This window comes from Xyrauchen texanus, chromosome 18 (assembly GCF_025860055.1).
Source record: "Xyrauchen texanus isolate HMW12.3.18 chromosome 18, RBS_HiC_50CHRs, whole genome shotgun sequence".
Taxonomy (NCBI): Eukaryota; Metazoa; Chordata; class Actinopteri; order Cypriniformes; family Catostomidae; genus Xyrauchen; species Xyrauchen texanus.
The window spans coordinates 30,779,298-30,807,016 of record NC_068293.1 but is presented as its reverse complement, the minus strand read 5'-3'; the positions used below and the strand labels follow the sequence as shown (position 1 = coordinate 30,807,016).

The following is a 27,719-nucleotide window of genomic DNA, read 5'->3' as shown; positions in this document are numbered from 1 at the left end:
TGTGGTCCGAATGGAATCAATCCGGGAACTGGACTCGATCATAGGCTTATCTTTAGTAAATTACTCAAAAGCTTATCAACGATAACATGGATTTTTTTTTTACGATAAAAGGATCTCAGTATTTATCGAGGTCTGGTGTAACGCCTGGTTAAGGCACAGTTTAACAGCTAAGATGCAATGCCATTGCATTTTAATAATTTATTAGTGTCTTACAGATTTGTATCTATTTCTTTTAAATATAAAGTTATAAATTATAAATACCTTAGCACTGATCATGCAAGTATTTGGCAACATAAGATTACTTTTCTGTCTGTGTGTTTCAGTATGGATGGAGCAGATCTCTGCTTTGAGATTGTGAAGAGAGCAGACGCTGGGTTTGTTTACAGCGAGGCTGTCGCCAGGTAAACACTGCATTCATACCTATGCTAACCCACAGTATGCTACTTTGCATTCCTTACTTTGTTATTAAAGTAATGGTTCACCAAAAATATATAGTTTACATTTAATCTCAAATGAATATTTTTGGATAAACTATGACTATGCCTTTAACATTGTTTGTTTCAATGCCTTCTTGGATTCACATTTAGTTTGTATGCCCTAAAAGGTTCAAAATAAATCTACAGGGTTTTTCTTGCATAAAGAATTACTAGGCAGCCGCCTCCGGCTCTCTACAAAACTCTGGTGGGTGTCTTCGTGGAAAACACTAACAAACGTTGCACTCGGTGGATTGTCATTTGTAATTGCAAATTTCTGCAATAATGTTCCGTTGTCAAATAGTCGCTTGATGTCATTTAACGTAACTTGAGATCATATCAAACTATAATGATGACACACAAGATGAGAGGAGTGCTGCAGCTCGAGTGTCTGATACAAACACTGATCACAGCTTGGCGATATATCTTTATTTCATCCTTAATTAAAGTTCATATAATATGGGAACGTGACATGTAAATAAACACAAACTCCAAAACAGTTGCGGAAGAGACCCAATCTGAGCGGTAGTCTAGACCGGGAGAGATTTAAAGTACCGCCGGTTGATACGCACTCTTAACACAGAGATGCTCGTCTCTCACCCCACTGTCAGCAGCTCGCAACGTCATCATGATAAGATCAATCTTATGTGAAAAATAACAATAAAATGTGTGTGTGTGTGTGTGTGTGTGTGTGTGTGTGTGTGTGTGTGTGTGTATATATATATATATATATATATATATATATATATATATATATGGTTTTGGATAGACTAGATTGTCAAATCCTTTCAATAATACTCTTATGGCTAAAATGTTTTGCAGTGTTCAGTGACTAAAATGTCAATTTGACTGTTATGTTGCTAAAATATGACTTAAATGTCAACAGTTTTCATTGACTACATAAAACTACATTAAAATGCCCAGACTTTGTCAACTAAAATTTGACCAAAAAAAAAATAGGAGTTATGATAAAAAATATGATAAAAATTAAAAAGGACATTTGACACAGGACTATGACTAAATTAAAAACAGATGACAAAATTAACACTATTATTCAGTTGTCAGGTCATTTGGAGTATATTAATGCAAAGCCAACATTTATGTGTTCTTAACGTCACATTTTTGATCAGTATGGTACCACCTCTGCCTCATATTGAGCCAGGAAAAACCCTGATGTAGAATAAAAAAAAAAAAAATATCAGATGGTGTTTTTTTTCATGAATTGAATATGTGTTAAAAGTACATACTTTATTCTGGCTGTCCCTTTACATCTAATGGTAAAGCTGCGTAAACTGTGATACTACAACCCAGCGCTTACTGAGAGCCATGGTTTTCAGTCTTTTATGCTGTTTGGTATTCTGCTGTTATGTCAGGATGACAGAGTGAGTGATGGGCTTGATTATTGGATCTCTTCACAAGTACTTTTATTGTCAGTGCTGTGTTCCTGAATGACTCCTCCTTGCTAATCAAACAATGTCTGGAGGGTGAAATTGAGTAACCTAAAAGGTTCCTTTTCATTCTGGTGCAAAATGCCAATAATAGTTCAACATGGGTTTCTCTCTGTCCTCTTTAACCTTCACCCCTCCCTTCTCTCTCACCCCCCTTTAGTCACTACATGAGACAGATCCTAGAGGCGTTACGGTACTGCCATGACAACAACGTCATTCACAGAGATGTAAAGGTAGGCTTAGTGATATTCCAATGCTTCAAATTGCAACATGTTCAAACAAAGTTGATCAAACCCTTTTTTTACATGCTGATATTTTTGAGATGCTGTTTGTGCTAGTTAGATTTAAATCGATTTATAAGAGTTATTTTAATGTGTTGCAATTGTGTAGGCATTAGATAAAAATGAATACAAATTTACAATGAGGATTTAAAAAAAATAATTCACCCAGATATGAAAATGTTATCAACATTTACACACCCTTATGTCGTTCCGACACTGAATTATTTTTCTCTGTGAAACACAAAGTTAGATATTAGGCAGAATGTCCAAACTGCTGTTTTCTAAACAATGAATGTGGGTAGTGGAAAGTTTTTACTGCCAAGCTCTAAAAAGCCCATTTAATGTCTCTTAAAGCACCATTAACACTCTGGGGTCGATGAACGCGCCGGCACGTCCTGCTGGATTTTTTCGTCATTACAGCAGAAACAACATAAAATTCACTGTCATTTTGGGGCATTCAAATAAGTTTGAGACATCATTAGAGACTATAAAGTGTCTACTTTTATTTGTGTACACTCACAATAACAACAAAACCTTGTGCTTTTGTAAAATAAAGAAAATAAAAAGGGTGAGCTTTCAACAGTCTCTGTGTTCACGAGCACATATCAGAAACACGTCACAAAAATAAACTGAAACTCTGCGAATGCTTATCACACAAACATGAAACGTATGTCTAAAGAAAGTTTAAAATGTCATGTATAATTGTCAAAACAAAGTGATGTACAATTTCTCCTGGCTCAGCTAATTATCCCTAATGTGATCACACCCACGGGCAGAGGGCGCTATTCTTACGGTAATGTGCTGAGGTGATCAATACAAATGGTAAACGCCCCCGACTGTGCCTTAAAAACAAAGTTCATTCTCTTTTCTGCGCATTTGGAAGATCGCATGATACACAGGTGAGGAAACTCCTGGATAGTGACGAAGAGTTAAAATTTTCCTCAGAAGAAGGGCGGGACTCTTGAACGTTTGCATTTTGAAGAGAGACTTGATCCAGCCGAGGATACAATTTTGAATGAGTAAGTATTAGTTGACATGCTATTTTATATAAACATGTACATATTTTACTAGTGGGACTGTTATCAGACTTGCCAGCCAGGATTCAGAGTATTGAAATTTGAAGTATGTCCTAATAGGCACGTTTTAGTTACATTTAAATGCTGTTTCGGCTAAAGCAAGTATTTAAATTGTATGCTCTATGATATGAATATGATATGTAATATTATATAAAAATAATATGAATGTTTAGATTATATTTTAACTAGTGTTTATGCTGCCTCATTATCATCAACAAAGCTTGTACTTGCAAATATGTGTTCAGGTTAAATTAGTAAAATGCACTTTAATTATGCCCATATTAGAAAATCAGCATATTATAATGATTTCTGAAGGATCATGTGACACTGAAGACTGCACTAATGATGCTGAAAATTCAGCTTTGATCACAAATTGCATTTTACAATATATTCAAATGGAAAACTGTTCTATTAAATTGTAAAAAGAGTTCACAATATCACTGTTTTTACTGTATTTTGGATCAAATAAATGCAGCCTTGGTGAGCAGAAGAGACTTATTTTAAACAGTAGTGTACCGTAATTTCCGGACTATTGAGCGCACCTGAATATAAGCCGCACCCACTGATTTTTAAATAAAATATTATTTTGAACATAAATAAGCTGCACCTGTCTATAAGCCGCAGGTGCCTACCGGTACATTGAAACAAATTAACTTTACTCAGGCTTTAACGAAACGCGGTGTGGCAGCGGTGGCGTGGTCAAGCGCCCGTCCGGGAGAGAAAAGCAGTAAGGGCGCTTACACCTGAGCTAAATTATGTCTAACACCGGTGTCTAATTTCAGTAAGCATGGGGAGAGCGGCATAAAAAGGCAGCAGCCACAGAGCTGAGAAAGTGACACACGTCAGTCTAGTGTTGGCACATAGAAAAATTGAGAAACTTTATAAAATTGATTGTAAACATTGCTGTGGCCATTAAAAGCCTTACCTGGAACGTCAAGTGCCCTGCTGAAAACTGTCACACTGGTGCCTGTGTGACAGTTTTCCCAAGAAGGACACGTGAAGCAGGGCACTTGAAATTAGACACCGGTGTTAGACATAATTTAGCGCAGGTGTAAGCGCCCTTACCGCTTTTCTCTCCCGGACGGGCGCTTGACCACACCCCCACTGCCACACACGGCTTGTAATAAAACATTTGCAGTAAACAGTAGCCTACCAAGAAAGTCATTGGTCACTATCTTCCTCGTCCTGTGCACTGAAACCACTGAAGTCATCTCCTTCGGTGTCGGAGTTGAATAGCCTCAGATTTAGTCGTGTTTTTGCACTGAGTCAATTCCACACGCTGCAGCCAGATCAATCGCCTTCAACTTGAAAGCAGCATCATATGCGTTTCTCCATGTCTTTGCCATGGTGAGGGTGACAAAATTACTACCGTAATCAGAATGATGGGAAGTTTGAGCGCACTCGATTTAATCTAAACAGTAAACAAAAAAGTTGTTTTGATCTTAACCCGTTCAGCAATTTCATTGGTCTAATGAAAGCTTCATGCCGGCAAAAAACTGAGCGTGTCACAGAATGTTTTTTTTTTATATAAAATTTGAAAGCGGGAAAAATCCATATATTAGCCACGTCATTGTATAAGCCGCGAGGTTCAAAGCGTGGGAAAAAAGTTGCGGCTTATAGTCCGGAAATTACGGTAGGTCTAAAATTAAGTAAAGTCTTTATCTAAAGAAAATGTGTAGTCAGATTTCTTATTATAACTTAAAACTTGATTTTGATCATCAAGTCTCCTCACATTCATTCTCTTTCTGTCACATTCCTCAGTGATAGGCCCTAAGGAGGGGTCCTTGCCTCCTCAGGTGTGAATTACAATCAATATTCATGATAGTTCACGCCTCGCATATTACCTTTCTAACACTAAAAGTGTCTTACAAAAGTTAAATTACTATATTGCTTTTGTATGAATGAGCGATCAGGATGGTTTTCACATAATTTTGTAGCAAAAACTCTAGGCTACAAGATCCAGTTCTCAAACGTATTTTGGACAAATGTTTAGTATGTGTTATATGGCCTTATTTCAATGACTTAACATTTTTTATTTATTTTTAAAAACCATGCATAAATGTTATTTTCTCAAAAATACAAACATATATTGCTCACATATTATTGTAGCCCAGTTTGTGCTGAATACAGTGTTATCAGACTTTATCCATTAATGTGTTTTTAAGCAACTGAAAAAAGCACAAATGTCAAGGCATGTCAACTTCTCCAGGGCCCAAAACACCCTCAGACCCCAGAGGGTTAATGTCCATATAACTTGTGCACTGTATTCCAAGTCATATCATAGCTTTGTGTGAGAAGCAGATCAAAATTTAAGCTGTTATTAACTGATAATCTACCTCTAAGAGCTAATAATCTAAGAGCTTTTAAATTTCATTAGTACTTAAATTCAAATTGTTTTATTTATGTTACACTGAAGTTATTTTTGTTTTGTTGTGATGTCATTGACCTCAAATGGTATTTGAATATAACACCATGGCAAATAATACAAACGCAACAACAAAATGAGATATGGACTGTTACACAAAGCTATAATTTTCTTGATTTCAACAAAAAATGTTGATACCTGAAAATTAAACCTAAATTAGTTACTGTAAAGTATAGCCTTGTGATTCTCTCAACAGAGCCTTTGCTCAGTGAAGCTGCTTTGTGCAAAACAGAGGACTATGAGTGTACTTTAAATTAAAGGGAGTAATGGTACAGCTGCTCATGGAAATTAGCTGCAATTGCAGAAGTTTCACAATTTGTCAGCAAAGAGGCTTTTTCTGTAATTATAAAAAGGTCACTTTTCACATTTATTTGTAAACATTACAGGAAATGCCTTTTATCAGGAAGTGTTGCGTCAGATAGCTCCTGGTATCATTTTAAATATTCCTGCATCATACACCACAGGAAGTGATACTTTGAGCACTGGCTGTCTGAAATGTTTGTCAGAGAGCCTGGCTTTGTCAGAGAACGTCATTGCTGCAATCGAGCCCATTGAAATTTTGGTAACACTTTATTTAAAGGCCGTCTATATAATTAAATGGAAGCAGTGTTTATTAAAATACATACAAATATTTACATGACTGTTCATTGCAGTATATTTAAAAAGTATAATATGTTAAATTGGTGATAAACACCAAATTTCATATATATTATCAAGTGCTGCATTGCATTATACTCTCTGTATAAAGGTGTAACCATAAATAGGTAGGGTATTATATTTAAAATGCATGCTTTAAGTATACCTTTGTAATGCTGTATGCTGAATATAGATTATTGAAGATGAGTATTGTCACTAGGAAGCTGAATTCGGTGATTGTTTGGAGAAATGTGTGAAGCTATCACTTTGCCTTGCATCATATGAAGTCTTCAGATGCTTGCATTATGCTGTGCAATATGCCTTGTTCATTATGTGGTTTAACACCAGTTTTAAGCACACAAATATTCTTTTAGTAAGCATAGTAAAACAAATTTGAGTTTGTTCTCATGAGTTTCTGCAAGATTCTGTTAGGACTTAGTGATGCATCATTTTTTATGTTTATCTGTGTTTTCTGGAGGCTAGAAAAAATTCTGTATTATCTTTGTTTTGCATTTTGCCTGTAAATGATGCATATATGAGAGAAGGGTACTGTATTTCTGATCTGAAAAATGTTCTCTATATGCTCTTGTTTAAAAAGAATAAAGATTGCTAATCTAATATTTACTGTTTGTGGAAGTAATGGATTTTAATGCTGCTGTCATCAAAAATGTAAATGCAAACTTTGATAACAAGCTTAGACCTTGAAAAATATTGGTTTTGCCCACACACACTCACAAAAAATATTTCATACCAAAATTCTATCAAATTTAATTGAGTAATCTCTTACAAAATAAGAATGAAAAAAAACTAAATATTTTAAGATTTAATTTAAAAATGAACTTACATTTTTAAGTTAATTTTACACCATCATGCAGGAAATACATGATGGACTCAGTGCTATATCGCAGAGATGCTAAACAAAGCATGATATTCTTTTGTATAGTATATACCAGCAAGTAATGTCTAAAGGCCCCCAGTTGTTCCCTGAGAGCAATGACCTCCATTGGATTTTGATGACTGACTCTCATGTGCGCTAGTGCCTACTCGCAACAAACCTAGCGAATGCTTTCGAAACATCTTGTCCAGCAGGAAATACATGATGGGGTCAGTGCTACATCGCAGAGATGCCAAACAGAGGAGAATATTCTTTACCTCCACATGCATGGATAGTGGATGGCAAACATCTGCTGGGAGTGCTTCAGACATAGACAGCTCATTGACCATGTGAATAAAGATTGCCTTATAGATGTGATGAGGCAAGAGACAAACCACCAGCACTAGTTTAATGACAACAATATTCCGAAACACTCTTGAGTAGACTCTCTGGCTGTTGGAAATGGCTGCACTTTTCTTGGACCTCCAGATATGCTTGATTACTGCCATATAGGAGCTTAAAACCAACAGGAAGAAGACAAAGAACAGTGAAACGGCCACTAAAGCGAAGATGTGAGATCCCGCTCCTCCAATCTCCACTGTTACGCTGTAACACACTTCATTTTCATTGTCCTCCTTGCTCACAGTTTCCCTGATTGAGTACAGCACCACAAAGGGTATGATAGCTAGAGCAACAATAGCCCAGGTGATCAGACACAATGCATATGCCAATTTTGCATGTTTTTTTCTATTTAGGAAGGCTCCAGGGAGGACTTTCAGCCACCTGCTTGGACGATTAGCATGGGAATGCTGAATAAGTGAGGCAAAGCGACTCAGTGCCACCCAGCTCAATATCATTACACCAATGCATATGTTGATATGGAGCACTGGAGTTAGACCATTTATTGCTATTTGGCACATAGCATCGTGTTTGTTCCATATGGTTCCAAGTGTGTAGTATGCAGCCAGGAATGGCATGGTGAGGCAGAGCAACAGGTTTGAGATGCTTAAGTTTATCAGGTAGATGTGGGTGGACGTTTTGATGGCTATCCTCCGCATGAACACCCAAAGAGAGAGAACATTGCCAGGAAGGCCAGTGATGGACATCAGGGAGTAGACAGTGGGCAGAACTAAAGTTGTGGTAGACGTTCGGCACAGATAAGAGATGTTGTACCCAACTTGTGAGCTGTTTGCCATTGATTTCTTGGAGGAAGAGAGGGATTACAAATAGCTGAGTGAAGGAAACAATTGATTTCTTGTCATTCCATAAATCAAGTCAAGTCAAATTTAACTGGATTTCACTTTTCACAACAGGAGTTGTTTCAAAACAGCTGTACATGAAATTAGGCATAAAAGAAAATGAATGAATATAATACCAATATTAGTTTTTATGTTTAGAACTATTAGTGGTTAAAATTAGTAAACCAAGTTGGTGTTTTTGGTCAATGGTTAAACTAAATAATTTTGTATTAACTATGAGTTTAAGTGTTAAAATCCTTGAAGCCATCCCAAATTAACTAATTCAAATACAAGTAGATGTGTTGTCCTTTGATTTTGGCCAATGAAGGCTTTTTTTTGTAGTTAATTCATTTAATATGTGGTTTATTTATTTTTTTATTTTTTATTAATTGACAGTTAACTCAAAAATAAAGGAAAGGAGGCGTTATCTCACATAATGTCAACGCTGCTCTGTTCCTTTTCACCACAGGGACAGAGCAACTTTGACATTTTTTTTAAATATCATCTTTTGTGGTCAAGACAGAATGTAATATGGATAATACAAGTAAATTAAAATTGACTGTGAAATCAAAATTTTGGGACACTATAATACATTTTGGTTTTACCATTAATACAAACTGACATCAGTGAAAATGGCAGTGGTCATACTACATTTACATTCATTCATTTAGCAGACACTTTTTTCTGAAGCGACTTACAAATGAGGAGAACAACAGAAGCGAATCATCCTAGGGAGGCAGTAGTAACACAAGTGCTGTAATGTGTTTCTCAGCAGCCTCATTCAACAACAAATAGTATTTCAGTGATTGCTTTAGGTACTTGTTTTCTTGATTTTAAAATATTTTATTAATAAAGGAAACAATCAAACAAATGTGTCTGTAAAATAGTTGACAGTGCTTTTGGTTTGCTTCTAAATATCTACTTGTGCACCAGTTTTAGACCCAATTATAAGTTTTTAAGCAATATAACACTCTTACCCCTCTAAATGCTGTCACTAGTCTTCAGATGTCTGTTACCAGCGTCTGTGAATTGCTGTGTTTCAGTCAGCTCCCTAAACTGTCTGTCAAAAGGAAGTAACAGTCTGATCATCAATTGTTTAGTTTTTGTTCTCTTTTAGCAAGGTTCCTCTCACACATACACTTCTGACAATGAAACAGGCAGCTGTCTTTGATACTCTTATAGTGGCTGTTGATTTTTTTCGTTATTGGCCCAAAACGTAGCTTATAATCATTGTCATATGAATGATTTAAATAAGATTCATGGTTACGGTAAAATTTGAACCATATATTTTGGTAACATCTGGAACTTTGAAGAACAAGTTTTTTAATTCCTGGTACATCCAAGCATTGTAATTTTGTTGTAAACTGGTCTGTCCATAGACTTTCTTACCAAAGAACCTGTTAAATATTTTAATGGTCTCCCGACAGCCTCTTGTGGTTAAATAGACTCAATGCAGTTAAACGACTTTCCTAAGCTTGTACAGGCTAAAATTACATTTATTCATTAATTTATTCTGAATTATATACCATATCTGAAATTATTTATTATATCTTGAGTAAATTCAGAGGCTCTTCAGACAGAACACATTTCTTTTTTGGAACAAAATGAAACTGATATTGATGAAATTATACAGTTTAATTATAACATAAATGAATTGCCTTCGATATCTGTTATTTTATTTTACTACACAGTATGTGCTGTTAAATAGTAGTATGCTCATATTTTTTTTTTTACTATATCTCTATGTTGGATGTTTACATCTGCAAGAGGCATAGTGTTTTCAAGTATAGTAATTTTTACTATACTTGAAATTTTTATATTTTTACTTTACTTTTTTATTCACTATGGTGTTACTCGTTACATCCCATTTTCTTTACATTTTAAGAGATAAGGAAAATTACCATCACCACACATACATATTTCCATAAAATACCAGAATTCAATATCACAACAAGTAGAAAACTTTTTCCAATATTATTTGCATCAAGTAGAAAACACAATTCATATACTAATAGTCCACTCTATTCTCCCCACATTCAACCATGACAGATAATACAGTTATTTATTATCATTATTATTATAATTATTATTATTGTCCCTCTATCTACAAGTCCATTCTAAATGGGGGTTTTCGAGCCCTAGTTCAGAGGACTGCTGTTCAGAATGCTGTGTTTCAGGAAATTGCATTTTATTGGTTGGTACTTCATAAGTAATTCAGAATCGAATGATTCTGTGAAAGTCTCCTGAGTCTTAAGCAAACTCGGTCGATTTTTCCTTAGAATGTGTCCCTCTTCAGTCAACAATATTCAACAATATATGACCTGGGATTTACCTCTTGTAAAACTGCAGCTTTTTTCTTCCATGAAGCCAGCTCTTCAATTCTCACCACATCTCATTCTGCAAGAGGTTTCAGGCTCTGAGCTGCCTTACCATAGTACATTTTTACAAAAGCTGTATGTGTTTCAATGCCTGGCATTTGTTTTTTGTTTAGTTTTTTATGCTTTTGGCAGCTAGTCATGCAGCTTTCGATTCATAAGGAGTTCGGCAGGAGATAATCCACAACCCAGAGGAAAAGAACGTTAACTTAACAATGCCAGATACGGATCCGAGTTACAATCTGCTGCCATTTCAAGAGTTTTTTTCTCTGCCTTCCCATTATCCTTCGGGTAAAGAGGACTCGCAATAGTGTGTTTTAAAACCATAATGGCTCTAAAGATTAAAAAACATTCAATTCTCGACTACTATACTGTGGGCCATTATCACTTTGCACAATCTGTGGTATTCCGTGCCTTGCAAACATGCTTTTCATGTGATTAATCACATCAGTTGCCGTGGTTTGACGAAGTTGTGCAATTTCAGGATAATTTTAGTAGTAATCGATTACTAGCAAAAAGTCCTTACCATTTACATGAAAAATATCGGTTCCAACCATTTGCCATGGCTCCACATCAAATATCAACATTGGTTCTGTTTTACCTGAAAGATTAGGTACAAACTTGCCAAGAAAATTGACAATGCCCAGGACACATAACACCCCCTTCTTGTCAGTAAGGCCTATCAAGGAGGGCCTGTACATTAGAGTAATCTGGCTCTACTCCTGCAGAAAGCTTATCACCTAAAAAGGTAATCTCTGTTGTCCCAAACTGTCACTTTTCCTTATTTAGCTTTAGTCCATTCACTCAAATTCTTTTTTGTAGTTTCACAAGTCTCTGGTTGTGTTGCTGAAATGAGTTTGACGTTAAACACAGTTTAAAGCATAAAAAATACGCTGATAAAGAAAAAAAAAAGTCAGGTATGAAGAAGTCCTCTGAAAGGTTGAATCTCCAATTACCTTTGAGGGACCTCAGGGAAGAAAGATAGTCAGCGCTGAAACTAGAATCTCACTTGCAGGCAGCCGAGAATTCCTCAAGTGGTGGAGCCGGGACAGCATTGTAGTTGCCTGTGAACCGAACTGAGGAGATAATCACTGCAGAAACTGTCAGCCTGGAGGAAATGAGATGAACCTAGTGGAGGAGAAAGAACTTGAGATCATAAGAAGGGGTCTCACCTATGTACAGGTGGTTTCTCACAGTAAGTCTCCTCATTAGGATGCAAAGTATCCATGGACATCCACAACAGATGCGTAGTGGAGGCAACCTTCCTAAGAACAGAGAAACAACTCAGAAGAGTGGCAAGGTGTCTAGGCAGTTCATGTCCTTGATATGGTGAGGAGGGTTGGCGCAATAAATCTCACTAATGAAGCCATTGACAGTGGAACAGTCCAGTCTGGTATATAAGTCATCTGGTAGCACCAAACCCACATTCAGTCACCACTCCGGTATGTCTCGTGTGGAACAGTAGCCAGAAAATTAAGCAACTGAGCATGAACGACCTCCTATTGAAAGGACGCGACGTGCTGAACCCTATCAGAGCTGTTTTTTTTTTAATGTTTAGGAGACAAGTGTTTGGCACCTTGGGAGACATCAGGAAGATGTACAATTCGGTGTGGTTGGAGGAACGAGAAGTACACCTCCATAGATTCCTCTGGAGAGACGCACAAGAGGAGGAAATAGGAAAGTATGCTATCACCAGAGTAAACATTGGGGATCGCCCTGCTGTGTGTATATTGCGTTTGATCAGCTAAAAGGAGTGTATAGTTCTGGAAGAGGACAGCTACATAGATTACATCCTCATGTCATATAATGACCAGGAGAAACTGACCAGGATAATAAGTGGATTTGAAGAGATCATGAAGGCTGGTGGTTTTACGCTTAAACCATGGGTCAGGTCTGAGCAAGTGGGAGGCCAGGAACCCAAGAACCAACTGGGAGAAGACGGCAAAGCTCTTTTGCATATGGTACTTAGAGGAAGAGGATAAGCTTTACACTATGACCTCTATCAACTTCTCGAAAAAGATGATGAGAATGGAGCAGGATGTTCTCGAGATTGAGGTAAGGTCGAAAACACCAAACCGCTTTGACCAGAAGGCATCTACTAAGTCAAGTAGCTGGACTCTACGACCCTATTGGTCTCATCATGCCGGCCAAGCAGAAAGGGTCAATTCTCATCAGAAAAGCATTCCAGGAGGTAGGAGTCTGACCGGCATACATGGGATAAGGCGCTCTCGGAGAGCCTTCTGGAGGAAGCCATCAAGTTGTTTGAGGAATATGCGTGACTCCATAAAGTCAAGTTCTATAGAAGCCTCACGCCAGCTGGTTGGAAAGGAAAACCGTTGGGAGTAACATTCTCAGATGGAAGTGACAGAACCAACGGAGCTGGGCTGTATCTCAGAAAGAATACGAGCCAAGGAGTATATGTTAGACTAGTTGAATCCAAAGCTAAGTTGACGCCACTGGAACAGAAGTGAGATGATGTGAAAGCTGAGATCTGTATGGCAGAAGGGACACAGTTCCTCAGAAGTTCAGTGGAGGAATGTCCCAAGAAATCAGCTGCCGAAATTGCCACAGATGCCAGAGAAAATGTCAACAAGCTCCAAAGGAAAGCGTTCTCGGCAGTGCCAATAAGGGCTCAAATGAGGAGAAGCCTTAGCGAGAAGGAAGGGGCAAGCCCCGAAGGAGTGAGTCTAAGGAGCGAGAATGACCTTGCTGACGTCGTCTCTTACCCAGGTGTCCATGTGAAGGAGTTAAACTCGAGAAGCCCTCTCCAGTGGGAGTACTGAGTAACGTAGTTACCAAGAATCCAGTTGATGTGGAAAGATTCAGCAGCTAGTCAGAGTCAATGACTGGGTATGGCGAGGTATGAGGAAGTGACTCGAGATAAGTAATGAGATCAGACAAACTGTGCTGACAGTAAAGGAGCAAGAGGATGTCCTAAAGGTACTCCTTCTCGCAGTGCAGGAGGGTCTGACCTTACCAGACACCACGCTCAGTAGACTGGCTGTGTTCAAAGAAGGGAACTCAGGATTCTAGTATGCAGTGGCAGAGTCCAAATCTTCAGCAAAGAGGGGATTGCAGTCCCAATACTATCCAAGAGGCAAGGATATCATGAAGAGATCACAGAGACTTGCCTACAAGAGGTTCACAGCTTTGAGGAGGCATCCCAGAAAGTTGTGGTCAGACTCAGGCTCAAACTTCATACAGTCAGGTCCATAAATATTGGGACATTGACACAATTCTAATCTAATTTCAGCCTTAATTTGAGGGTATTTACATCCAAATCAGGTGAACGGTGTAGGAATTTCAATAGTTTGTATATGTGCCTCCCACTTTTTAAGGGACCAAAAGTAATGGGACAATTGGCTGCTCAGCTGTTCCATGGCCAGGTGTGTGTTATTCCCTCATTATCCCATTTACAAGGAGCAGATAAAAGGTCCAGAGTTCATTTCAAGTGTGTTATTTGCATTTGGAATCTGTTGCTGTCAGCTCTCAATATGAGATCCAAAGAGCTGTCACTATCAGTGAAGCAAGCCATCATTAGGCTGAAAAATCAAAACAAACCCATCAGAGAGATGGCAAAAACATTAGGTGTGGCCAAATCAACGGTTTGGAACATTCTTGAAAAGAAAGAATGCACCGGTGAGCTCAGCAACACCGGAAGACCATGGAAAACAACTGTGGTCGATGACCGAATAATTATTTCCCTGGTGAAGAAAACACCCTTCACAACAGTTGGCCAGATCAAGAACACTCTCCAGGAGGTAGGTGTATGTGTGTCAAAGTCAACAACCAAGAGAAGACTTCACCAGAGTGAATACAGAGGGTTCACCACAAGATGTAAACCATTGGTGAGCCTCAAAAACAGGAAGGCCAGATTAGAGTTTGCCAAACAACATCTAAAAAAGCCTTCACAGTTCTGGAACAACATCCTATGGACAGATGAGACAAAGATCAACTTGTACCAGAGTGATGGGAAGAGAAGAGTATGGAGAAGGAAAGGAACTGCTCATAATCCAAAGCATACCACCTCATCAGTGAAGCATGGTGATGGTAGTGTCATGGTGTGGGCATGTATGGCTGCCAATGGAACTGGTTCTCTTGTATTTATTGATGATGTGACTGCTGACAAAAGCAGCAGGATGAATTCTGAAGTGTTTCAGGCAATATTATCTGCTCATATTCAGCCAAATGCTTCAGAACTCATTGGATGGCGCTTCATAGTACAGCTGAACAATGACCCGAAGCATACTGCGAAAGCAACCAAAGAGTTTTTTAAGGGAAAGGAGTGGAATGTTATGCAATGTCCAAGTCAATCACCTCTGACTGAACTCTACGAATTCGTGGACAAAGTAGGGAAATCAGAGCTGGATGAAGAAGTTGCTTAACATGACACCAAATGCTCCTGGAAAATCCATCCTCCAAGCTCTCGTCACAGAAATGGAGAAATCGAGGCCGCTGTCCGTGTAGTGATATGAGATCTTCACAACCTTGGGTGTGGGTAGAATTCCAAACTTTCTCTAAATGGCAGGTAACCTGGTAAACGGGAGACCTATAGATTCAAGGATTCAGAGTCGAGAGGAGTGTATAAAATACGTTACCCCAAACTCTCTCCTGCTGGGAGGGACAGGACTGAAAGGGGACCCTGGTGACTTTGATTTCTTGGGCTATCCTTACAAAAGACTACGGGTCGTCCAAGGAGAAGTCAACAAAATCTGGACGAAGTGGATTCAGTTGACAGGACCAAACTTATTTGTAAGAAGTAAATGGCACACAAAGGATCAGAATGTTGCTGTGGGAGATCTGGGTGGCTGACCAAAACGCTCTTAAGATGTCCGTAGAAGCTGGGCAGAGTAGTCAAGGTAAATGCTGATCCCAAGGGTGTTGTCAGAGAGGTGGATGTCAGAGTATTCTCAAGCTACCCAGTCCTAAACTCAAAATCAAATCAAGTGAGTGCGAAAGGAGGCACCAAAGGATTAAGCAATAGAATCCAAGGCGAGAATCCCTTCAACCATCTTTCACAGAGATGTTAGGCATTTAGTCATGTTAATTATTGTTGAAGAGCAACCAAGTGAGCATGATGGAAAATAATTATAAATTAACCTCCTTGGGTTCAAGAACCAGGAGGTCAAGTGGGAGGTAGGAATTTAAATGCAGTTTAAAGCATAACAAATACGTTGATAAAGAAAAAACTGCACAGGCACCAAATTAGTGTGATGCAGAGAGAAGCGACGGAAAGAGCCGAGAGTTTACGGAAGTATGAAGGATGCAAGCAGAGGAGAGAACTGAGTACAGAAAGAGGGATAAGCGATCGCTTAAGCGAATTAATGATGTAGATCGATATCCAGTGGCACAAGTGTCTTCTATTTGGAGAAGCATTCAGGCTTAAAGGCTGATGTGAGTGAAATACGGAAAGAAGGGGGAAGCGCACCAGCGAACGGTCATCCCAGGGATGCTGATGGTAGGATCAAACACTTTCTAGTTGGGAAAGGGTTGACTACCTCTCCAATCTGTGCTATTTGAAGATAATAATGGACTATTTAGAAATGCATTGATACAGTAGCGTTTGGAGTTAATGTACATATTGTTCATGTGTGTGTTTACGCTAAGTAACAGTGAATTGTGAACACATGTTGTTTCAGTATATTTATTCAATGTGCAATGGTACAATATTATGTGTAGCATCTGGAAAAATCAGACACACAATTATTCATTATTTAATGAATAAGCCAACAGATGTCTCAAGACTGTAACAAGCAAAGGTCTAAGTAGGCCCAATCCAACTCTGTTATGTCTGCTCCCCCACTGATCATTATCACTGTCTTTACAAGGGGCTAGGAATCGAACCGCCAACCCTACAATTAGTGGACAACCCGTTCTACCACCTGAGCCACAGCCATCCCAACATCTCATGTTACGCAAGGCGAGGAGCAAAGGAAGGCTTTCTTGCGAGAACCACAACTCGGGCCCAAAATCATGTATTTTGCATAGATTCTATTGGACCACCTGTAGATTGTATATGCTCGATCTTAAAGACACATCCACCTGCTGGTGATGCCAATCAGAAGATGGAGACTTCTGGGGGTGTGTTAAGATCCAAGAATTTTGGTTGAAGGTTCAGAGTTTTGTGTGTTAGGTGTTGGGCATTATTTTTGGGGGTACTCTCGGGGAGAGACTGTGGAGAGAGAGGCGTAGTTTTAGATGTGTGTGTGTGTGTGTGTGTGTGTGTGTGTGTGTGTGTGTGTGTACAAAATTAAGCGGGCACGTTTATATGGGATCAAAATCCTGCCAAATGTATTGCGGTCACGGATCCAAAAATAATAAGTGTAAATCGAAAAAAATAAGCATAAAAACATAATACGTGCAAAAATATATAAAAAGCTAGGATAATAATTGCCGCAGATTAAAAAATTACAATCATGAATCAGAAATATATAAACACATTTAAAATATGCTGCAAAAACAACAAAAATATTAAAGCAAAGTCAATCATGTAAAATCATGTTTTCCTTGGTTATATTACTGGTTTTTGTGCTCTGACAATTTTGCTTATATTTAATTTTTCTTTTTAACGCTTATACTGTATTTTTCTTTGCTTTTGATTCCAAGTTTGGCGTTTGGTTTTCCAAAACTTGTGAGTAGAGTTTAATGTAAATCAGGGGGAGTTTTGCATCCCTATTGGTCTACTAGTTCTGGATCGACAGCTCCTCCTTTAGCCAATCATTCGAAGAGGGGAGTTGACGTCACTCCAATACAACTCTTGACGGCTGCTGCTCAATATTATATTATTTGTGGTTGATAGATACACAGCTTGTGTCTGTTTTGAGTACTTTCTGCCAGCTCTTGGAAACAATGTGTTGTCCGACTAGGTCAGCTGAATATAATTAGCAGTCTTTAGTATAGGCATTATTTAAGACTTCTTTGTTTGTAGGTTATTGGCTGCATATCTAAAAAAAAACACAAAAAAACATGTCTGGGTGGGTGTGGATGTTTGATGCATGTTTTTACTAGCTGCACCAATGTAGTTACGAGTCCAGAACCCAATTTGATCTGCTTTTCCATTCTGCTGAATTTGCCGTTATGTACTGATCCTACATTGTCATAATTGGCATGGCTGCATATTGTTTCTTTTTCGATGATACTGCAGTGAAATCAGAAACAAGTGACCAAGCGTCCCCACACCAATAAATAATGCAATAAAGTTGACTTGGCGCTGGATGTTCTTTATTTACAAATAGTTCCAAATATGGATCATCTCTAAAGATACAGGCAACATTGGAGCATACATATCCAAAACATTTACAGACATTTCCATAACAGAGTATACAAATTCAATAACTTTTTAAGCAAATAACTTTTCATACAACCATACAAAGTGTGAATGTAGGTGTTATCAATTATGCACACCTTTTACATTTTTGACATTAAAAAATGTCCAATTATATTTAAGCATTTCTATATTCATCAGTATTGTAATAGGCCTTGGTGTCAGGATCTGGATTTTATTTAATGGATAAGCAGATCAAGTTGGGTTCTGAACTCGCGAGTACATTGGAACAGCTAGTAAAAACATGCATCAAACATCCTCACCAGCCTGTGTGTGTGTGCAGACTCGATACATGTGTTAACGGACTATGATAATGGCCTAGTCGGGCAAAACATTGTTTTCCTAGAGCTGGCAGAAAATACTCAAAACAGACACAAGCTGCGTATCTATCAACCACAAATTATATTAAGCAGCAGCCGTCAGAGTTGCATTGGCGTGACGTCAACTCCCCTCTTCGAATGATTGGCTAGAGGAGGAGCTGTCGATCAATAGGAATACAAAACGGCCCCTGATTTACATGAAACTCTACTCACAAGTTTTGGAAAATATGAACTTGGAAACAAAAGCAAAGAAAATATAGCGTAAGTGTGCAAAAAATTAAAATATGAGCAATATTGTAAGAAAGCACAAAAATAACAGTAATATAACCAAGCAAATCATGTTTTTTTTTTTTTGCAGCTCATTTTAAATGTGTTTGTATATTTCTGATTCACGCTTGTTATTTTTTGGTCTGCGCTAATAATTTTTTATCTGCGTTTTTAATTTATTTTTGCACTTATTATTTTTTTTATCTGCTCTTATTATTTTTTTTTTTTTGATGCTTATTATTTTGATTCACGCTTATTATTTTTGGATCCATGACCGCAATACATTTGGCGGGATTTTGATCCATACGTTTACTCGTGCGATTAAACAAACATGAAGTGCTGCCAACTTGTGATGCGGGAATGGCTTCCATGTGCTGCATGAGGCTGATTTCTTTTGATTTTCCCATGATGTCAAGTAAAGAGGTTTTGATTTTGAAAGTAGGCCTTAAAATGCATCCACAGTTATACCTCTAATTCAGTACAAAGCTAATTGTCTAAAGTCTTGAGATCATTTTCTGGAATTTTCCAAGCTGCTTAAAGGCAAAGTTAACAAACTTAAAATTCTGACCCACTGGAAATGTAATATAGTCAATTAAAACTGAAACAATCTGTCTGTAAACAATTGTTGTAAAAATTACTTTTGTCATGCTCAAAGTAGATAATCGACTTGCCAAAACTATAGTTTGCTAATATGAAACCTGTGGAGTGGTTAAAAATTAGTTTTAATGACTTCAACCTAAGTGTATGTAAAGTCAAGTCAAGTCAATGAATCATCGTGTAATTAGATTAAATACAATTGTAATCATATTTAAAAATAATTAAATAATAATTGTATTAATAACCCCAGTGAGCAAGCTGAAGGCGATTCATGTATGTAAACTTCTGACTTCAACTGTACATGTTTATATGCAGAAAGGGCTGTAAGATCTAACATATTTGTGCATTTACTCCAGTTTATTTAGAGAACATGACATCATTGAATTTTATGCTCACAGTATATTGTTTTTAATACTTGCATAGAAACAATGCAAACACAATTACAAACAACAAGTTCAAATGAGTATTCTTAAATAGTGCGTAAGCTTATTCGTAATTTTGTACGATTCCAATAATACAAGTAACGGTCTACACTAATGAGCCCCAGTAAAATTATACTAATGTACATGTTCATGTAAAAGACATTGCCCACTATCCTGCACAGTACCTCCGGCAGCACCCACTGGTTGTTCTCAGAATGGTATGCCACTCGGAAAGGCAGACAGATCACAAAGAGCAAGTCAGCCAGAGCCAACTTGATGAGGAAAATGCAAGTTCTTCTTGGAGTGAACTCGCAGGAACACCCAGAGAGCCAACAGGTTCCCAGCCAGTCCGAACAGGAAGAAGAGTGCGTAGAAAATAGCTAACGGGACCGGCAGGCTGGCGTTGTCCATCTGGCAGTTTTGCTGGGGATTTATTGACATGCCATTCTGTGATGCATTGGGGTAGATTTGAGGATTGTTGCTGGCCATTGCATGTGTAAAATACTCAAACCTTAGAAAGAGAATCATATATAATTATAATCATAACCAAAGACTCTTTTCAACACATCTAAGCATGCATTTATTTCCTTTCTTGGAAATGAAGAGGCTTTAGCACTGATAAGTTGAGTAAGACCAATGAACAATTAATATGTTAAGTGTAAAATTCTGTTGTCATAGTTTCTGCAGTAAAAACTATGTAAAAAAATGTATCTTTGTGAATAAAGAGAACATAAATATATATATATATATATATAATCATTGACTGATTGACTGATGCACATTCATAAAGATGAGTTACTCACCATGTAAATTCTGTCCATCAGAGAGCTGCTCTAGTCTTAGTAATGAAACTGGATCATACCTTGATTTTGTTCAATGTCTCCTATTGGGCATATTTAATGTTTAATCTCTCTTTTGATCTCAGTTTTGTGTACTTCCTTTTTTGTAAAGATTTATTTTTCAGTTCTTCAGGAAACTGCTTACCTCAGGACCAGCTGAATGCACTTTCAAAAGTGAACAAGTGTTTCAACACCACAACTCTATGAAGGCTGTGCCACCAACAGTTTTTTCAAAACACTTTGAAAAAAAATAAAAAATTTAAAATATCAGAATCCCTTCTTTGATTTTCTCTGTTATTGCATATTTGCGCTGGCCCATCTTTAGATGAAATTGTAATATTAGATAAAGGGAATTTGTGTGAGTTTTATTTTTTTTTTTTCTTCTTTTTTTATTGTGTAAAAGTCCTTGTACCATAAAACCTATGTTGGAACTTTTTAAAATCACTTTCCTGTTCCTTTCCTTTCAGATCTCTCTGATTTCAGAATTATATTAAGCAGTGCCTGTTATTTCTAATTAAAGGGATAGTTCATCCAAAAATAAAAATTCTCTCATTTACTCACCCTCATGATATCCCAGGTGTGTATGACTAACTTTCTTCACCAGAACACATTTTAAGGAAAATAGAAAAATATCTTGGCTCAGTTGGTACTTAAAATGCAAGTGTATGGTGATTTGACTTTTGAAGCTCCAAAAAGAACAGATAGTCAGCAGAAACATCATCCAAACTGACACCAGTGGTTCTAAACAGTCTTCTAAAGCAACACAGTTGAAAGATGAATATTGAATATACATTATCCTTCTAGAGAGCAGCAGTATGTGCGTGTGACGTTTTCAGGTTGGCACCTGAGACACACCCAGAAAAGTAGCACTGTTTACAAGTGAGGAGAAGGAACGCTGTACAGAAGCTTTGTTGGTTTTTGTTTAGATATGAATTTATCAGGTTTTATTTTTACTCACAATGGTGCATTTGTGTACTTATCCTGGATGTCTCAACCGAGAGGAGAACGTAAGTTTATGTCCGTATCATGGCAACGTGAATGCGTCACACGAGAGACTACGAGATCTCCAGCCTTTCGTGAAGCTTACTGGAAGCATTGGATTATAGTTAATAAGTACTTAAATATTTATCTTTTTTTACAATAAAAGCAATCGTATCACTTTAGAAGACATTAATTTAACAGCTTGAGTCATTATGGATGACGTTTATGCTATTTGGTCTTTTTGGAGCTTCAGAAGTCAAATCGACATCAACTTGCATTTTAAGAACCTACTAAGCTGAGATAGAGTGCATTCAGAAAGTATTCAGACCTCTTCACTTTTTTTTCACATTTTGTTATGTTGGAGCCTTATGCTAGATACATAATTTTATTTAATTTTTTAACATAAATCTGCACTCCATACCCAGTAATGACAATGCAAAAAACTAATTTTTGATAACTTTGCAAATGTATTAAAAAGAAAAAACTGAAATATCACACTGACATAAGTTTTAAGACCCTTTGCCACTTTGACAAATTTAGCTCAGTGCATCCCATTTCTCCGAATCATCTTTGAGGTGTTTCTACACTTTGATTGGAGTCCTCCTGGGGCAAATTCAAGTGATTGGAAAGGCACATACCTGTCTATATAAGGTCTCACAGCTGAAAATGCAGATCTGGAGAAGGCTACAAAATTTTTTCAAAATTCAATCATTCTTAAATGGAAGTATTTTGAAACAACCAGGACACTTCCTAGATCTGGCCGCCCGGCCAAACTGAGCAATCGGGGAGAAGGGCCTTGGAAAGAGAAACCAGGCACCGCTCATCACCTGCGCAATACCATCCCAACCATGAAGCGTGGTGGTGGTAGTATGTTGTGTGGGTGTTTTTTAGCAGACTGGGGGACTGGTCAGGTTTAAAGGAAAGCTGAACGCTGCAAAATACAGAGATATCCTTAATGAAAACCTGGTCCAGAGTGCTCAGGACCACAGACTGAACCAAAGGTTCACCTTCCAACAGGAAAATGACCCTAAGCACACAGCCAATACAATGCAAGAGTGGCTTAGGGACAACTCTGTGAATGTCTTTGAGTGGCCCAGCCAGAGTCCTGACTTTCAAACCCATTTGAACATCTCTGGAGAGACCTAAGTCCAGGTCTGTGAGGCTGTCCACTGATAGTCCCCATCCAACCTGTCAAAGGTACTTTAACCATAGTACTGTGTTATGGGTCTGAATACTTGTGTCAATGTGATATTTCAGTTTTTTATTTTTAATAAATTTGCAAAGTTATCAGAAATCAGTTTTTTGCTTTGTCATTATGGGGTATGGAGTGTAGATTGATGTGAGAGAAAAAAAATATTTAAAGCCTTTTAGCATAAGGCTGCAACATAAAAAAATGTGAATAAATTGAAGGGGTCTGAATAATTTTTTAATACACTGTATTTTTCTATTTTTCTTAAAATATGTTTGCTGGACAAAGAAACTCATACACACCTGGGATATCATGAGGTTAAGTAAATAATGAGAGAATTTTCATTGTTTGGGTGAACTAAAATTATTATATAGAGCAAGGGTGCTGTTGTACTGAATATCGGCTGTGATTCAGCCCTAGCATTAACATTTTTGGAGCCCTACATAGATTTTCAAAAAGGTACCTACCCTGCCTAAAGGGACCTCGAACAACCTGCATCTTATTCACTAACCACCCATAATATTAAGCAGGTGCAATCGTCTCTGAAAAAGCATTTAGCACAGATTTTGTGGGCATGTCTGTGCCGTTGCCTAATCTGCATAATTTCTTCAGGGAATCTGGTGCTAAACCAGTGCAGACATCATATGCAAATAAATGCCTCGTTCAGCTGAGATAATTCATTTTCAGAGAAGTCATCCCACAGTATCACAAATAATCAATCAATGATTTGCTTCTTGTTCGCTTTCTCTCCAAACTCACAAGTAAACTGCCCATCTTCTGTCAAGTTTAAACTAGGTTACTTCACTGAACCCATGGTAGGGGTCCCCCTTTTGGTTGCAGGGCCCTTATGTAGACACTTATGATGCTTATTATGTAGGGCCAGCATTAGATTCAGCTGCAGGCATGATCCTGATACAACAGCTTTTATACTGCCATTCTATAAACAGGAAGTTAATATTGGCAAAACTTACATTTTAAACACAATTTTATTACTTCTATAATATTTTTGCTCTGCTAATTAAAATATTTCCAAACAAAGCCATAGCAGGACCACTTGAGCAAAGCACAGATGGCAGCTTATACATTACAAACATTGAAGCATCCCAGTGCTATTGTACTACATAGATTTTTATATTCACTATCAAATATTATGTTGTTGTTGATGTTTTCTTTCACTTTTTTGACTGTTAATGTCAATCCCACATATATTTATTTTCCCCCTGCAGCCTCATTGTGTGTTGCTGGCATCAAAGGAGAACTCGGCACCAGTGAAATTGGGTGGCTTTGGTGTGGCTATACAGCTAGGAGAGTCTGGACTCGTGGCTGGAGGTACTAAAAACATTTCAGATATTATATTTTTCACTAAAAACTGGTGTACTATGTTGCACAAAAATGGTTAATGCACAACATTTCTATGTTCTTGCACTTCAAACCAGTGGCTTCATAGTGTAACCTCTGGCATGATTTTATCTACAGTAGTGAAAGGATGTTGAAAAGCAGAGTGTTGAAAATAAAACACTGATGTGTCATAACAGAGAAGAGCCTTATCTTGTTTGCTAAGCATTGACTTGCTTAGTTGAAACTATGTGCTCAGTGTTCAGAAAATAGCTCTTACTTAGTACTTTTCTCACTAACAAGTCCTAACTCTTTGACACTTATACTGTTTGTGAGTGGCTGTGTAGGCATGATTGTGTTTGATTGTTCAAAACTTGTATCAGCTGCATCTCTTTTTGTGTATGTTTGAATGGATGCTCTCATGTGACTTGTTGTCCGTGCTGCAGGCCGGGTGGGCACTCCGCACTTCATGGCACCTGAAGTGGTGAAAAGAGAACCTTACGGGAAACCTGTGGATGTGTGGGGCTGTGGAGTCATCCTCTTCATCCTGCTCAGTGGCTGCCTGCCTTTCTACGGAACCAAAGAGCGCCTGTTTGAAGCAATCATAAAAGGAAGATACAAGGTATTGATTAAATTACAGAGTCAGCTAAGATGAAACAAAGCCACACAGAAAAAGCTACAAGGCCTTAAAATGTACTGAGATCAGGCTTATTAAAATGGCAGTCCACAGATTTGGTTAAGGGCTTCTATCTGGAGGTATGGAGATCTTATTCTGTTACCTAATTAACTCTAACCTAGTCACCTATTACACATTAATCTCAGCACATCTCAGAGCTATGGTACCACTTTTCCATTCTGGCCCAGTTCTTTCACTAAATAAAAGGTGGTTATGTATTGGAAGAATTAGCTCCACACCGGCCCTTTATGTCTACTGGTCTCAAACCAGTAACCTCTTACGTCGTTGCCAGTGGCATTATAATGTTGTAACCGCATTAAAAAGTAAAAAAAAAAAAAAGCTTGATTGCTGGTTACACTGAAAGTGCCCTATGCAGCGTGTTTTGGTTTTTCTGATCCTTTAATTTTCCTTTCTACCTGAAATAAAATTCATAGTATGAATTGTATTGGTTATATTTAAATAACTACATGTTACTTCAGTTTGTAAAGCCGGTTAATTCAGATACTCTGGATGTTGAAACATACTCTCAAAACTTAGGACTGCACCGTGTTTGCAGGTTATGTATTTACATAGTCAGTTGAAAACTTGGGCCAGTTATGAGAGAGGTTCACAGATACACCACTGAGCACCAACTCTGGCACCAGCAACATTTTACTAAAAAAGTAGTGTCAGAGCCCTGGGTTTGTTCTTTCATCTACGTGTTTGCTCTGCAGTTGAATCCCAGACAGTGGGGCCATATCTCAGAGAGTGCCAAAGATCTGGTGCGCCGTATGCTGATGCTGGACCCAGCAGAGAGGATCACAGTGTACGAAGCTCTCAACCACCCCTGGCTCAAGGTATCACCAGCCAACAAGAAACACCTGCTTTCTAATATGCTTGATAAAGCCTTTGCTCACTGGAAGCAAGTGAAGACACTGAAAAAAATCTAAAGATTATCTGATAATTCTTAAAGTTATTCAAACTTTTGTTAATTATATTTCAAATATTTTTCAGCTTTTTATTGCTGGACTTTTGAACTTTGTTTTGCTAAACCATTTTGGTATCTCTGTTTTATATTCTATTGCTTTTAAACATTTATATAAGAGATTTGCAAAGCCATTTCATAATAAGTGTGTGTGTGTTTTCTGTTAGGAGAGAGACCGCTATGCTTACAAGATCCATCTTCCTGATACAGTTGAGCAGCTGAGAAAGTTCAATGCCAGAAGGAAGCTAAAAGTGAGACAACAGCACTAAAAGGCTTCTGTATAATCCTGTTTCAGCTGCTTTTGTGCACATCCATTTTCTGAGATAAAGAACACAAATATGTTTTAATAAGGACTGTTAAAGAAATTAGATTAATTAAATTCACTATTATACTACATGAACAGACAAAGAAAATAGCTTTTAAGAAAGTCCTAATAGAAATGCAAAATGTATATATGTGCTTTAGGAGAATGTCTCAGAATGTTGACAGCTTGTAGGCAGTTATCCATCTGTTGCTAAAGATGCAAGGATGATTCATATTTGTATGGTCTTCCAGGGTGCGGTGCTCGCTGCAGTCTCTAGTCACAAGTTCAACTCTTTCTATGGCGACCCACCTGAAGAACTACCTGACTTCTCAGAAGACCCCACATCATCAGGTACTAAAGCAGCCAGCCGAGAAATATTATCACCTCCCATCCTACGCACAGTACCATCCTTCTGTAATGGGTTTTGAGATGAGTTAGTAGTCTCTTAGTCACTTGTCACAGTGGTTTAAATAACATTGACTATCTGTCTGACAGAGAAAATGAGCTTCTTGTTAGTGGTGCTTTTTTAGGCATGTATCAATATTATTTATATTTAATGTTAGGGACATGAACAAACTTGTAACCTTAAGAATTAAACTTCAGCATGCTATTTATGATACCTCAAATCCTGGGACTTGTTAAGGAGTGTTGCGCTATAACTGTTCTGATGGACAATTAAACAGAAAAAAAAAAATCCCATGGTCCCGAGCCATATCATGGACTAGAATATCATTGAGACTTTGGGTGGGTTCTTTTGACTTAAATGAATAATTCTCTCATCATTTACTCACCCTTTTGCCATTCCAGATGTTTATGACTTTCTTTCATCTGCTGAACTCAAGTGAAAATTTTTAGAAAATATTTCAGCTCTTTTGGTCCATATGCAAGTGAATTGGTGCCAAAATTTGGAAGCTCCAAAAATCACATAAATCAGCAAAAAAGTAATCCATACGACTCCAGTGGTTAAATCAATGTCTTCAGAAGTGGTATGATAGGTGTGGGTTAGAAACGTCTCGGTTACTAACGTAACCTCCGTTCCCTGATGGAGGGAACGAGATGTTTTGTCGATGAGTTGACACTAGGGGTCGCTCCTGCGGAGCCCAGACATCTCTGATTTTGAGAAAAGGCCAATGAGAATTTGCGTGTGGAATTTGCATGCCACTCCCCCGGACATACGGGTATAAAAGGAGTGACGCTGCAAATACACATCAGGTATCGCCACCCGGCGCTTTCAGCGGATGGTTCAGTATTGTGGCTAGTGGGACACAACGTCTCGTTCCCTCCATCAGGGAACGGAGGTTACGTCAGTCACCGAGACGTTCCCCGTCTGTCACTCACTCGACGTTGTGTCGATGAGTTGACACTAGGGGTTCCCATGGAAAACGCCACAAAGCTGAACCGAGTTATGCTGACTGGCGGTGCGAGACGGGCAGACCTCTGTGTGCCTCATAGCCAGCGCAGCAAGCCGTCGCGTAACTACCCCCAACACACTGGCAGGCATGAAGCGGTCCCCTGGACCTAGGGGAACAGCTAACTGCTCAGAAGTATAAGGACTGGCTGGCCCAGCCGGGGCCTTCTCTCTATTTCCTTATACTGTAAGAGGAACGAAACCCAAACTTACCTGTTTGTATCACCTGATAACACACGGGACGAAACTGGCTCATCCCTGAGGTTA

General features: G+C 38.2%; 2 protein-coding genes across 15 annotated transcripts in view; one reads left to right on the top strand and one right to left on the bottom strand.

The window, feature by feature from the left end:
* LOC127659192 (peripheral plasma membrane protein CASK) overlaps positions 1–27,719 on the top strand; it is a 212,908-nt gene that overhangs the window by 141,901 nt on the left and 43,288 nt on the right. For all 14 annotated transcript variants that reach the window (XM_052148878.1, XM_052148889.1, XM_052148885.1 and 11 more), the window contains exons 4-10: positions 324–401; positions 2,082–2,154; positions 23,992–24,094; positions 24,547–24,722; positions 25,490–25,612; positions 25,908–25,991; positions 26,296–26,395. In XM_052148878.1, coding sequence (XP_052004838.1) covers positions 324–401; positions 2,082–2,154; positions 23,992–24,094; positions 24,547–24,722; positions 25,490–25,612; positions 25,908–25,991; positions 26,296–26,395 — 737 coding nt within the window. The remainder of the gene's footprint in view (positions 1–323; positions 402–2,081; positions 2,155–23,991; positions 24,095–24,546; positions 24,723–25,489; positions 25,613–25,907; positions 25,992–26,295; positions 26,396–27,719) is intronic.
* On the bottom strand, positions 7,179–9,461 carry gpr34b (G protein-coupled receptor 34b). Its single transcript, XM_052148896.1, has 2 exons — positions 9,429–9,461; positions 7,179–8,415 (listed from the first exon to the last, which is right to left on the bottom strand). Exon 2 carries the CDS (start codon positions 8,407–8,409, stop codon positions 7,303–7,305), a length of 1,107 nt encoding a protein of 368 aa, XP_052004856.1. The 5' UTR covers positions 8,410–8,415; positions 9,429–9,461; the 3' UTR covers positions 7,179–7,302.